The sequence below is a fragment of the Atta colombica genome, unplaced genomic scaffold (assembly GCF_001594045.1).
Source record: "Atta colombica isolate Treedump-2 unplaced genomic scaffold, Acol1.0 scaffold96, whole genome shotgun sequence".
NCBI classification, from domain to species: Eukaryota; Metazoa; Arthropoda; class Insecta; order Hymenoptera; family Formicidae; genus Atta; species Atta colombica.
In genome coordinates this window covers 1,069,250-1,083,985 of record NW_017259590.1, presented here as the reverse complement: position 1 = coordinate 1,083,985, position 14,736 = coordinate 1,069,250, and the positions used below count along the sequence as shown (strand labels likewise).

The 14,736-nt window shown below is 29.0% G+C and overlaps 2 protein-coding genes across 10 annotated transcripts in view; one reads left to right on the top strand and one right to left on the bottom strand.

Annotated features, from left to right (window-relative positions):
• LOC108693713 (GPI transamidase component PIG-S) overlaps positions 1–14,736 on the top strand; it is a 40,866-nt gene that overhangs the window by 21,447 nt on the left and 4,683 nt on the right. The window contains exons 2-10 of one of the 3 annotated variants that reach the window (XR_001932032.1): positions 3,591–3,821; positions 4,197–4,394; positions 6,462–6,680; positions 6,946–7,134; positions 7,192–7,330; positions 7,667–7,814; positions 8,346–8,692; positions 9,490–9,730; positions 11,072–11,431. Coding sequence is in view for 1 of the 3 variants with exons in the window: in XM_018202796.1 (XP_018058285.1) it covers positions 3,591–3,821; positions 4,197–4,394; positions 6,462–6,680; positions 6,946–7,134; positions 7,192–7,330; positions 7,667–7,814; positions 8,346–8,692; positions 9,490–9,649 (1,631 nt within the window). In the remaining 2 variants the exon portion in view is untranslated. Of the gene's footprint in view, positions 1–3,590; positions 3,822–4,196; positions 4,395–6,461; positions 6,681–6,945; positions 7,135–7,191; positions 7,331–7,666; positions 7,815–8,345; positions 8,693–9,489; positions 10,183–11,071; positions 11,432–14,736 lie in introns of those variants that run through there. The other 2 variants (XR_001932031.1, XM_018202796.1) reach the window with 2 other exon arrangements.
• The window catches only part of LOC108693714, an 8,885-nt gene continuing 7,247 nt past the window's right edge, over positions 13,099–14,736 (bottom strand). For 4 of the 7 annotated variants that reach the window (XM_018202799.1, XM_018202800.1, XM_018202804.1 and 1 more), the window contains 2 exons: positions 14,040–14,268; positions 13,099–13,363 (listed from right to left, as the gene is read on the bottom strand). In XM_018202799.1, the coding sequence (XP_018058288.1) occupies positions 13,223–13,363; positions 14,040–14,268 (370 nt within the window). In that variant the 3' untranslated portion in view covers positions 13,099–13,222. The remainder of the gene's footprint in view (positions 13,364–14,039; positions 14,269–14,736) is intronic. The other 3 variants (XM_018202797.1, XM_018202798.1, XM_018202801.1) reach the window with 1 other exon arrangement.

Sequence of the window (14,736 nt, the reverse complement as noted above, 5' to 3'; positions counted from 1 at the left end):
GAGAGAGAGAGAGAGAGAGGGAGGGAGAGAGAGAGGGAGAGGAAAGGAGAGAGAGAGAGAGAAGATATGATTTAAACAAATATATTGTAAATAAGTATACTTTATATTAAACATACTATTATTACTTGTAAGTAATATAATGAGAAGAGTAGAAAAAAATCTAAGAAATTCTATATCTGCTTATTGCATAAGAAATAAAACTTGTAATTAAATAATAACAATTGATATATCAATATATTAATACCTTCATGTAACATCAAATTTGGAGATGTTATTCGTTGAAATTGTTTAATTCTATCGACGTCATCTGAGAATTTGATGAATAATGTACATGTTGGAAAAATAGTCAAAATTTTGGAAAAAAATTAATTATTTATTGAATTACTTATTAAAATGCGCGTGAATTGAATCAAACATTTTTTAACTTGGTTTTAATAAAATCAGGTTTGAAGGGATTAATAAATAAAACATGATTGATTGATATGATAAATCAGTTTACTAATTGTGCATGAAATTAAGTATTTTATTTTATTTTTATAAATCAAAAAAGTATATAATTTATTTGTTTGTAAGAATAAAAATTTGTTTGAGGATGTTTTGGCTATATAATATCAGCTAAAAATATCAATCAAAATAAGCTAATATTAGCCAACATTTCTTTTGAAAAAATCCATATTAATACATCGAATGTCTCAAATTTCTCGAAGTATATTATTACCTCTATTCCGCGACGCTGATTGGTTCTCTCTATGCACTTACTTTGTGAACAATTATCATTGCATTTATAACTGTTTACGTCGTTCATGAAATAAGCGCATGGATTTTGACAAACAAAAATTATAGTACAGTGGAATTATAGTATAGTGTAGTTTAATAGTGTCAAATGCTAAATAATGCGCACGTAGCGCGCGCCTGTTTTGTAGTATTTATAAAATTTTGATAATATTAGCCTGTGAATATGTTTTGAAATCAACCACAAAAAACAAAACAGCAAATAATTTGGCTTATAATGATTTTATGCAGCAAAATGACTATATTTTACTGCAATTTTAATTATTTTTAAATAATTTTTAACGCGTAAAATGTATATCCAAATAAACTTTTGCATATATATTTATAATTGTTTGATCATATTGTATATGTTTAAAATTTAATTTAAATGTTAATGTTACTTTCTCAAATTTGCAAATAAGTATTACACGATTTTAAGAATCAAAATTAACAAAATTAAACAAATAAGAAAATTTTAAACTAAACTTTTAAACTAATAAGAAAATTGTGCTGAAATTTTATATAAATATTCAAATATAATAATGGAACAATCTATGAAATTTTGATATTTTTGGAATGTTTTGAGATGTGACCCATGTGTCTTTAAAAGATTAGTAATATTTGATAACATTAATTGTTATTATAATAATATAAACATAAATGTAAAATGAATATTTTTGTACAATTGGATGAATACATTATATTTCGTATAGTTACATTTATATTCAATCGTGATTTATAATCGAACAATGATTAATTGATTTATAAATTAACGATTACTTTATTCTAATAAATATAATGCCACAATGTCATGCAAACATTTCGATTTACAAAGTCTTTATCAGTGCACGTAATTAATTGTCCTCTTAAGAGAAAATCTCTTGTTAAATAATCGTTTTATCTAATAATCCTAACCACTTCTTTTTACAGATAACGCTATATTGTCATATAAAATAGTTGCTTTCTGACATCAATACATTTCTGCGCATGAATTATTAAAGAGTAGTTAACTTTTCATTTAGTCAATATTGTTCGGAGTCCAATTTGTAAAAATTCCTTTGTACTCAAATAAAAGTTCATCACATTGGATGAAATAGTTTATTAAAATAATAAAGATACGTGTTATTTCTCATTGTTCGTTTTAAAATAATTTTAAAGCATAAATGTCAAGACTTACTGTTTTTTTCAATAGATTTATGCTTCAAAATTTTATTTGCAAAGGATTAATGTTTTTTTATATTTATATTTTTTTGTTATTTTTTTTTTAAAGTAAAAGAATGAAAATTTTATGTATATATCTATTTTGTGAAAGTTCTCCAATTCTTTTAATATTTTGAAATAAGTAACTATTTTATTGTTATTATATATAAAAAATGACTTACATATGTATGAGTAAGAAACAATAAAAACATAAATTAAATAATCTAAATTTTTGTATTGTTCTATATTATTCTTTGTATTGTTCAGTCTTTATATTCGATATATGCATGTAAACAATTCTTTTTAAAAAAGCCAAGTTTGTAAATTATACCTTGTTTTGCCAAAAAGAAGACCTAAAATGCAGTGTGGCATCAAAATAGCAACAAAAAAAATCTACATTCCTCATCATGAAACCAATAAATATACTGCTACGAGAAAGAAGTGAACTTGCATATACACAAAACAGATATTTCAAACGAATCACATCGGAAATGAATTATACATTATATTTATTTTGCGCATTTCTGTCTTCTCTGTTGTTTAAAACATTTATTTGCTTATTTTCGAAAAAAATATTCAAAAATGAAATACGAAGAGAGGACTTAATTTATATCAGATATTTAATATTAAATGTTTAAATAAATTATGATTAATTAAATGTGTAATCATTTAGAAAATAGTACTCCTGATAAATATTTTAATAATTTAATTAGCGCTTTTAAATAATAAGTTGTATGATAGAAAAATGATAAGAAATAGAATAAATTAATTATTAGGATTTAAAACTAATAATTAAAAATTATTGTTACAGTAATTAAATACGTACTAAGGATAGAAATATATAATGTAGAAAATTCGCCAGTTATTATTAACTTATTGAATCTTTCTTAGTTCTGATGAATTTCAAATACTTATGGTGTCGTGATTTGCCGAAAATATTCTTTATTTTTGTCTCACATTTTGCATTCGAGAAAAGCCGAGTGAATATTTACGGGAAATGTTATAATATCAGTACGGATTTCATTGAATTGTATGTAGAACTAAAATATATATTTATACAAAATATATATACATATATATGTATATTAATATATATTTTAGAAATTAGTTCTTTAAAAATAACAATATAATGATCGGTGTTATTATTGCAGTTATTATTTTTATCTACAATAAGAAAATTTTTTATATTAAATAAATACATTGCATTTATTTTAAATTTTGCTTCGGTAGTCTAAAGGCTTAGGTAATTATTCAGATTAACGGACACTACGCTGACTTCGACTTTGATAAATATTGTCAAGGTCATGAGTGATCACCCTGAGTGATCTTCAAAAGGTGGCGGTCACTGTTCGTTCAAATGTTATTAACAAATAAAGTTTAAAAAAATAATAATAATGTCTATTTCTGCTATATTTCTATTATATGATGGTCATACTTTCTACGTTCACCCAATCTTCTCTCGTGATTAGGGCGTACGTTTTCTTACACGAAGCGAGTTCAACCTCCTCTTCAGCGCTGACTCTTATTAGCCTTGAATTTATTGTTATTTTTATATTTTAGCTTATTATGTAATTAGCATATTATATAATTTTAGAATATTTTGTCATTTTTCTTTACAGAAAAATACAGAGTATACGCGAGCGTGTCGTTCGCTGTATTACTCTTAGGAATCGGCGTGCCTCTCTGGTGGCACACTACAACAGTGCCTCGTGTTACACTTCCCTATACTGGAATTGATGAATTATCGAAACTCGATATCAAAATCACTACAAAGATTACTGTCGCAGCACTCTCACACGATCGCGCCGAATCGCTTGCACATGAGATCAGACGTACGTTCGAAAACGCTGGTAAGTAAAAACAAAACACGAAAGATTTAATAACAATTCATATTGTGTATATTGAAAAGATTCAAATAATTTTGACAAAATTTTATAAATAAAATTACTTGTGTTCATCCTCGTTAATATTAAAAAAAAATTTTTTCAACAAAATTTTTAATTTTGAATTTTTATCTTTCAATGATTAATGCATTTAAGCTGACACTCACAAAATTTCTACCTATTTTTCTTTCTAAGAATCTATCTTTTTCATCTCTCTCTCTCTCTCTCTCTCTCTCTCTCTCTCTCTCTCTCTCTTAATTTATTAATTAATTTGTACAGGAATCATCGATATCGTTAAATTTTTATATTAAATTTTTGCTAATCTCAATCCTTGATTTTCAGAAATATATCAGCTAAACGTAGAATATCAAATAGTTTCCAATAATCTTTTGGCATCTGCTTTAACATACCACGAGCTTGAAAAAGTGGCTTCGACTTTCGATTTAGATGTGGGTGATTTATTATTACTCGAAGCGACAAATTTGAATGACGCTGTTCTAGTTGGCTCAAAGAGAACGTTGTATTTCTCCACCGAAACTAGTAAGTTGATTAGTATTGAAGCAATTTGTTTGAATCAATTACATCTGCTGGATTTAAAAGTGCAATCAATGATTAGCTTATTCTTAGCTAAACGTATTCCGGGCGAAAATTCTCATAACATTTTTAAGAATCTTTCATGTTTTATATTTATGAAGTTTTTTGAAAAAATATCTTAAATTTTTTGAGCTTTTATATCATAAATTTTCAAAAATTATAAAATGGAAAATCTTATAAATTTAAAACTATTTTAGAATTTACATATATAAAGAATTCTAAAAAAAATATAGACTCAGCACTACTGAAATGTGTTATAATTCGTATTAAAAAATCTGAAAAATTTTCTAAATTATATAAAAATAAAAAATTTATTAAAAAATTTTGGAAAACTATTGGGAGTACAAATCAATTCGGTTCATTCAAAAATGCATTTATTTCAAAACAAAATGAATGAATAGATCAATTAAAGTATTGTCCATCGCTGCCTACTACTTTTTCCCATCTCTTAGGCAATTTTCGAATTTCATCTCGAAAAAATGATTTTCCATCTCGTCTTTGGAGGCGATTCAATTTTGGAGCCAATTTTCGATTTCTGCGAAAGAAGTGAACTGGTGACTTGCTGCATCCTTCGGAACAAGTAATCAGAAGGAGCAATGTCTGGAGAATACAGCGGGTGCGGTAAAACATCCCATTTGAACGTTTTCAAATATTTTTTTACGACTTTAGCGACATGAGGCCGAGCATTGTCATAAAGAAGAATAACTTTATCATGTCTTTGCTCGTATTCCGACTGTTTTTCTCGCAATGCACGGCTCAAACGAATCAATTAGCCGATACCGATCGCTCGTATTGGAATCGTCAGGTTTCAGCAGCTCATAGTAAACAAGACTCTTTTGGTTTCACCAGATTAGAGCATGATTTTCGAATCATGAATGTTCGGCTGTAGTGTTGAAGCGATGGTAACGATTGACCGGGCTTAGCGTAGTATTTTTTCTTGGGGTTGTCGTAGAATATCCACTTCTCATCTCCAGTCACACTCCGATGCAAAAAAAACCTTTTCTCTGTTGTTTTTGAATCAGCTGTTCGCAAGCGAAAAATTGCCTTTCAACGTCTCTCAGTTTCAGTTCATAAGGCACCCAATTTCTTTGTTTTTGAATCATTCCCATGGCTCTCAATCGTACAGAAACGGCTTGTTGAGTTACCAATGATTCTGCAAGCTCCTCTTGCATTTGACTCTAATCTTCTTCGAGTAATGCCTCTAATTCTTTGTCTTCGAATTTTTTTGACTGTCCAGAACGAAGCTTGTTTTCAACACTGAAATCTCCATCCTTGAAACGTCGAAATCATTCCCTATATGATTTATCAGTTGGAGCAGTGTCACCATAAACTTTGACAAGCATTTGATGGGCTTCAGCCGCACTTTTCTTCCAATTAAAGCTTTCAATCAAAACTTCCCGCAAATGCTGCTTGGTTAATACAAAATTCGACACAGTAAAAATCAAGGTTTTTGTATGAAACTCAAAGCAATATAAACTGAATATTATTAGCAGATGTTTAACCTCTCTGAAAATCAGCCAAAATCAGCTGTCACTATTTACAACAGCTGGAACCATCTTTAGGGAAACGGACCGAACTAATTTGTACTCCCAATATATGAAGAATTTTAACAAGGAAATTTCAAAAACTATAAAATATCAAATGAGATGATAAAAATATACATGTTATCGTAGAAGTGGTCACCTCTTATTATTTCGTAAACTAATAGAGAGAAACTTAATAAATAATTCAACTTAAACGGCTGTAAACTTTATTGTAAGCACAGTGTTCACTGAGAGAAATTACTTATGTTAGAATACAAATGTAAAAATAAGCATAATTTTTTACTATATATAATGTAAGTATTTCGATATAAAATTTCCGTCCCTTCTAATGAGTACAATGATATATGATATAATAAAATTATATTTTTATAAAAATAAATTTAAAAAGTAATAAAATTTTCTTATAATGTTATATAAATACCTAAATAAGTAATAAATTTCTTATAATGTTATATAAATGTATTTTCAGGTATATCTACATTAATACAAGTATTGTCAGAATGGATTCTACGTGATAAGTCATTGGCGCTGACAAAAAATGCGCTTGCAGAGCCTACCATGTATAGCTTAGATGAGGAGAATAGAAGACGATTTCCAGCCAGTCTGGCATATGATGTTCTAGTCACCTTGGTTAATCCTGACCCTGAAAAGCTGAAGATTGTTTGGGACCTTAAGACTGTAACTGAAAGTATATATCATATGTAACTATTTAATCAAAGTGGCTTGAAAAATCGTAAAATTAAAAAAATATTTTTTAAAAATAATTTTTTAAATACTCTGTAATGACTTTTTATTAACTATGTAATAGTCTGAAAACAGTCTCAAAAACAAAGCATTTTTAAAAATGTAAAAAATGTTTGATACACTATGTATATTATTACTAAATACTGACAATTTTAATCATTAACAAAAATACAACTTCACATTTGTAACTAAAATTTAATTTCTTATAGAATATGTGCAGCCGTTTCTAGATGAGTTGTCCATTTTGAGTAATTTTTCTATCAAATCACAGTGGCTGTATTTATTACCATTAGATATGAATCCCAGACGTGTACCTGACAGTAGCCCAAGTCGCAGGCACTTTGCCTTGCGCGAGAATGTTCTGCCACAACTTGTAACACCATTGGAGAAAAAATTAGGTTTGTAATACAATGTAAAAAATATACGTTTCTAGCATATCTGACTAAATTTTAAAGCATCGCAGGTTAGTCTTCATCCATGTATCAATTTAGTCGTTTATATGGTACCATGTGACAATGCGCCTTTACATATCTACACTCGCAACGGACACAGATCGCGAACAGATAGCAATGTGGAAGCCTTTCTCTCTCCAAGGTATCTTTCATTTCTGATTTGTGATTCACACATTTATTACTATTGTAATGATTTTCTTAAAGGAATACTAACTCGACTGTTTTACCAATTAAACGCAATAATTTTTCGTAGAATGATATAGATATATCAAATATATATATATTACTTTTAAATTTGGAAATTCTTTTCCAGAATTAAAGTCCAGAATTAAAGTAAGTGCATGAACATAAAACTGCTTTGTTACACTGTGTGTGTACATATATAATATTTATCTTCTATAAAAATTAACTTTTTCGACAAATCCATTATTTTGAAACTAATTTAGTTCAATTATTTAACATTGTACAATTGATATAGATGGGGTGGTGTGATTTTGATTAATCCATCATCAGAGGTTTGTGAGAATGCGCGAGAAAATGAAGCTGTTACTCTTGTTCCCGAAGAAACTGCTATAGTAGGCACATTCCTGGCACAACTCAGACTATTGCTAGGCATTCCAGAAATGGTAACGATATAATAAATTTTAATATATTGACTTAATTTTAAATAAAGTAATTTCTAATTTCTTTTCCAGTCTGTTTTAATTGTGTAAATTATTCAAATTTATGTACCCAGATTCAATCATTATAGTACAGATTGAATGAGATTACGAATATCACATTGATACTGCATTGTATGCGATTCACTAAACGTAAACAAAGCATTGTTATCTCACTTCAGTGAGCATTCGACTCACTTGTATGCCAGCAGTATTTCACGTGCGTTGAGAAATAACATGAATATCTAGTGTCTGTTTATAACTCAAAAACTTTTAATTATAATCTTAACTTAATTATTATAATCTTAACATATTTGTGGTATTGGAATTATCTTTCAAAATAATGTTATGTTAGAAATTTGTTTTTAAACATCGTTACGATTTTTATGAGACAGAATATTTTATTTTACCTCGTAATTTTTTATATAATATACAAAAATTCAAATGTAAAAATACAAAAATTAAAATGTAAACGACTTAAAAATAATTAATTTTTAGAAATCTATTAACGGAGTAACGGCAGTACCATTAGTGGGATTAAAATCACGTGATTGGGAAATTGATTCCTTATTGAGATATCGCACTGTTGAGCAGTTAACTTCGGCCAAATTAACTCTGCAGTCACTGGCGCGACTACTCAAAGAAATTAGCAATATCGTTATCACGGATGTAGTAGGAAACAGAATCAAGACTGCTCTTGGGCTAGTACATGAATCTGCTGAGCATCTGCAACGAGGCGATCTCAAACGTAGTTTCATACTTAGCAAAGAAGCTTTTATTATCTCTGAGGCGGCTTTTTCTGACCCAACACTCTTGGCGCTTCTTTACTTTCCAGAGGATCAAAAGTAAGTTAATTTTAAATTAGCTTTAAAAAAATGGAATAATGATTAAAATTCATTCAAAAATTTGGAGCGCTATCATTTCCCCACCACTCTGCGGTAGATAGCATGGTGCGTTTTTTTTAAATAGTGGTTTCCAATAAAAATAGGCCTATTCCGCTCTCATCTTTTAATGCTAGAACTAACGTCCAAGAAATGACGTCCTCTCCCTCGTACGCAAAATTCCTCCCTTCGAACAACACCGCGTGTTGTACGTGAGCCATTGCTGGCGTAATATTAAAGGTGTAATATCAAAAGCATCATATTATCGGACTCTATATTATCTGGTAGAAGAAATATTTTGCCATGAAACGTTTAGGCTTATATTTTACGAAACTATAAAGTCTGCTAAAAAGCCAAATTTTGCAATTTTGTTCTTAAAATTACTGTAATAAATAAAATAATATTCTTTATTCGCTGTGCAGATATGTGTTTTCATGTTGATATTTTTCTTTCTTAGAAGAAAAGCTATTTTTCTTTCCTAAAAGAAGAATATATTCTTGTGTGCTATGGCCTTTATGAGATTAATTAAATTATGAAATATTTTTGTTGTCTGAAACGAAAAACTGTTTTTTACTTGAAATAATTGAAATATTACATAGACGATCCACGTCTATGTAACATAAAAAAAAGAGATAATATTTAATTCCTCTTTATAGGTTTTCTTATATTCATATGAAATCAATAGAAAGCATTACGAAAATTCAGTATATATATTTTTTAAATTACATAATAAATAATTTTATGATTATTTTATATTACAGGTACGCCGTATACATTCCCCTATTTCTTCCGGCTATGATACCGGTGTTGTTATCTCTCAAGAATATACGAAGGTATTATTTTCCTGGAAAAGATAACACAGAAAAAAAGATCGATCTTAAAGAAAGTAAAAATGACGAGGACAATAGACTGAAAAACTGAATAAGTCACTTATCTGATCGATAATAATATATTACATGCAGACTCGTGCGATTGTTCGTTCGAAATCGTTTCGATCAAAAGGTAATGTATAACAATAAGCGTATAATTTCAGAGGTTCTTATAAGTTTTTATTTACGTGTTAAACATATTTCGAATATCTTTCCACTCCGATGGGATCATATAATCGTAACGATTATTAAATATGAGCATAAGAATTTTGAAAATTTTTACTCACTGTCGCATATGACAGATAATATATTAATATCTCGTTCAAAAAGATGCTGAAAGAAAATGCATGAGAAACGGAGCTTTGTTTTATTCCGAAAAGAAAAATGTTTAATGATTATGTGTATACGAGTTTATATTATATTCATGCAAAGGAATATAATAAACGATTTTTTTTCTGAGCCTCTTTTCTTTTCTCATTTGTTTCTTCAAACCTAATGGAAAGAAACAGGTGAGACAACATGTATAACAACAATTCAGAGTAATCAGCTAGTATAAAATTTTGGTCCTAAATAGTAACGCGATGTTCAAATACAACATTAATTAATAAAAGAATAAATATAAAATATGATAAAAGAATAAATATAAAATTTGTAAATATATATAATATGAAATTACAAAAATATACTTTTACAAAACTTCGTTAATTAATAAAATGTAAAGTAAATGTAAATTAATAAAAATAAATATAATAAACAATAATGATAAACAATTACATTAATGAGTCAATAAGTAGAGATGTGTGGGTACCCGAAAATATGGGTCGGGTTAGATCGGGTAATAACTGGGTTCGACTTTTGCACAAATAACTTGATTTTAGCGTCATCCTATCTGAATCTACTATATTGCAAAAGCTCTTTATTATTGTACTTGAGCTGTGTTCCAAATTTACTGTCGGCGCTGAAAATGTTAGTTTACGTTACGTGCATTATATGTTATGATCCTATTGTATTCCTGTAAATTTCAAATCTTATATCTTGAATTTAGAAATTATTTATGTGGCTCGTAACTTTTAATGAAATTATAATTTACACACATACAAACGAAAAATTTTTACTTTTCATATTTTCGCCTTAAGGAAAAAATTATATGATCGATATCAATTTTGGAAATTTTATCAGAAATTATTGTCATATTCTTTCTCTAGTATTCTGATACTTTTGTTGTTTTTCGACAAGCAGAACATCAGTAAGATGGATAGGGATGAGCCTAATTTTATCAACATCGGGGATGAAGAGGCTAAACTCAACAATTATCTTGCAAACTTTTAAAACTAATCTTCGATGCTTTGAAAAGACTTCTTTTTTTTGTTCATTGGTACAGGTTAATATAATAGCACCGTTTTACCATGATATTTATTTTTTATTTTTTACTGGTATGAGTCTTTTTCAACACACGTTATTTTCACTTCGACAGTTTCAATTGTGAATGCCACATTTCCATCTCCATCACAACCGGAAAAACAAAGTTGTCAGAAGAGCCATGAATTTTTTTGCCGCTGCAGAATCTAAAGTAAATTGCAGAGATTTTATTCCTTTCTATTACTCCGTGAACTAATTCGAACTTGAGTTAATTCTACTAGGAATAATCACTCATTTGCTTCATATAAAAGCTATGCAATCTGTACTTACGAAATAGTAGTCCACAGATTAATAGTTTGCACGAAAAAATATCATGTAAGTCGTAAAATTGGACTTAGAAGGCCCAATTGCATTAAAGTTATTTTGACTTTAAGCGGAGCTTAACTCTTTCTGTCTCTGTCACACTTTTGGTTTGAAAATGAGACAGAAAGTTTTAAATCTCGTTTAAGTCTCGTCAAAATAACGTTTATGCAATCGGGCTTAATTAAAACGCCATTGTTATACGAAAATTTATGTATGTAAGATATTAATGTAGTAATATATATGTGATGTGTCAGTGACACATAAATTGTCTGTAAATGTTTGTAAATTGTCTGTAAATTGTCTGTAAATTGTGTATAAGTTCTTATATTATGATTAATCGTTTTTAGGATGTCCTTAAGGATCATTTATATTGGGATAAACTATTAATTTATGCTAAGCTATAAGAAACTGACCAATTACAATCGAATAACAGAATGAAATCGATTAATCCAGTATAAATGATTTTTAAAACTAGAAACACATAAAAAAAAGAATTAAACAGTGAGCGAATCAACACCAACCACAGTAGAGAACGTAAAGTAGTGATTGGCCAATTCGCTTACTATTAACGTTTTTTATGTTCTAGCTTTAATCAATCAGAGCTAAAAATTTTGTACTAATTCTTGATTAGCTAATTCTTAAGTTATGTCTTACGGTTACTGTTATGGAAAGTGTAGCAGCTCTAACATCTCGTTTTAATTGGTTCTGTTTTTTTTTTCTTTTTTACTCACTTGTTCATTTATACGTTGTACATTGGTTTGGATAAGACAATAGTATCTTATACTGAAATTTTCATTATCATTGACAGTTAAAATTTCATATTTGTGTGTTGAAATGTACCACGAATATTCATGATATTCCATGCATATCAATATATACTCAGCTGAGATACGCATCACGCATTCAAAATATTGGGTTGTCCGGAAAGTTCGTGCCGATTTTGAAGGAAAATTGAAACGCAGAAGATTTAAATTTTTAATTTCATTTATTAAATTTAAATCTTTTGCGGCACGAACTTTCCGGACGATCCAATACAAGCAATTCCACACATTCTCTCTCTCTCTCTCTCTCTCTCTCTCTCTCTCTCTCTCGCATCCTTCCTTTATCAGATTCCAAAAATTAATAATTTGATTAGATCGTTAGAAACAATGAGTTTTATGTACATATATATCAAATCAATCCTCAACCACATTACCAAAAGGTTACAAAAAATTGCGAACATTAAGTTACAATTTAAAAAATGAGAGAAAAATTGTCCATCTACCGTGAGAGATTGTTTTTTTTTATTAATCTATAATAACTAAATAAGAATTTAACGTTATTCATTAAGAGAAGGGCATATAATAAAATGGTTAGCTACTCGATTCATTAAATCAATATAAAATTAATATTTTTTTTTAAATAAAATAAAATAAATAAAAGGATCATGTAACGGTCAACAAAGTAAAAATAATTGCTTCAAAAATGCCGTGTTCATGACAAATACTAAGAATAAATAAAATATCTTGACATAAATAAAGTCTTGATTGCACATGTTTTAATTTTGTCAAGAACTTAAAAATGATAATAGTAATAATACTATGTAAACAAGCAACATTATTAATGAAAAGAGCATAAATAACACGCGGCTGTATATCAATGAGACATTAACATTAAAAAAACATTATGAGAAAAAGCAATCTTATTAGCAAAAGCAGCCAATAGCGATAATGAATTACTGTAATTAACACAATCGCTTCTTATAGATATAATAATGATAATACATTATCATCATTATATCTATGATATTGATCTCAAATGGTAGCTGGACATGGTTAAGAATAAAAATAAATTAATTCTCAAACTAATGAGCTTATCTGTGTGAAAAAAATAGAAAAAAGAAAAACAGTAAAGAGCACTTAGGTCAACAAGGATTTTGAACTAATTGTATCGCATGTTGTAAAGCATCAGCGATATTCTGAAAAACAGGTACACCTTCACGCGTTGCGAAGTCCGACAGGTACATCCTCCCCCGGTTGTAATCTTTTCGGGCTTGTTCAGTCAACTAAATGAATAAAAAGAAAATGATATCAACTATTATTATTATAAAAAAATTTTTTTACAAATGTTTATAAAAACAAATATGTATCGTAGATTATAACTTTGCAATATTGTTACAAAAGTTAATTTCATTATTAATTGCAAATTATATGATGCTTGAAGTTTAATTTACTAGAATGATTTAGTCCTGAGGATCCTGAGTCGCTGTGACCGTATTGGCTATTCTTACCCTCCTCTCTCCTTCCCTCCCCTCCCTCTCGACAATTAGCAAATAATTGTAAAAGGCATGTGAGTTTATTCAATGTGTATGCGTAGTCTATTTTCCTTTTATGACTATTCCGCTTCCTTTTATGACTATTTACTAATTGTCAAGAAGAGAAGGAGGGGGGGGGGGGGGGGGGAGTAAGAATAGTTAATATTCGACCTATTTTTATAAGTATTTTAAAACAATCTCATTATTTTATTTTATCTAAATTTTCCTTGTTTTTAAATGACATGCAAGAAACTTTACCGTTTCTTGCATGTCATTTGTTTCTTTATCATTTCTCGTTTATGACGTCATGATCTTTATATGATTGCGATGACTATTCAGGACTTACATAATTTGATTGTTAATTCTGTTGTGTATGTATATGCGTATGTGTTGGGGAAAAAGGAGGGATGTAAAATATCAATCATACTTGTTCATCAGATATAATAGAACCCTCAGGAAGAATTTGAACACAGAGGACGAGTTTAGCGTGCAGTCCAATCAAATGAGCTGCCAGTGCCATAATGGCGATACCGCGCGAATGCTGCGGCACTATCAATAGTATCAGTCGTGAGTTCTTTATCTTCTGCAATTCTTGCGGCAATATTCTCACGTTGTATTCATTCAAGCTTGGTCGATATAGAGACAATCTCATTGATCTGGAAAATCATAAATAAATGAAATCATATTTAATACTCGTCTCAGAGATTGAAATTGAATTTGATCGTTTCAAGCAAAATTCACTAAATTTGATATTGTGATACAGGATTAAAAAATTCGAGGGCATGGAATGAATTGAATACTTTGGAATTTTAACTTGAATTAACTTAATCAAACTCTAACTGTACTTGTCTCTGTTGTTTTACAATTGAATTTTAACATTTTTACATTCGAACTGAATTGACGAACGTTATAGATGTATGAGTCATAGATGTATGAGTTACTTTTGTCCCTTCTTTTCCTTAATTTTAGACCTCATGGTCTTGCATTGCTGACAGAGCGTTCTTGCCGAAGTAGCACGTGATTTTCGCAATTACAATTACTGCGATTGGGTTGTTTTTGAATCGATCATACAATAGGGTTGTGTTATTAATACATGTTATGTTTTACAATATATATATATATAT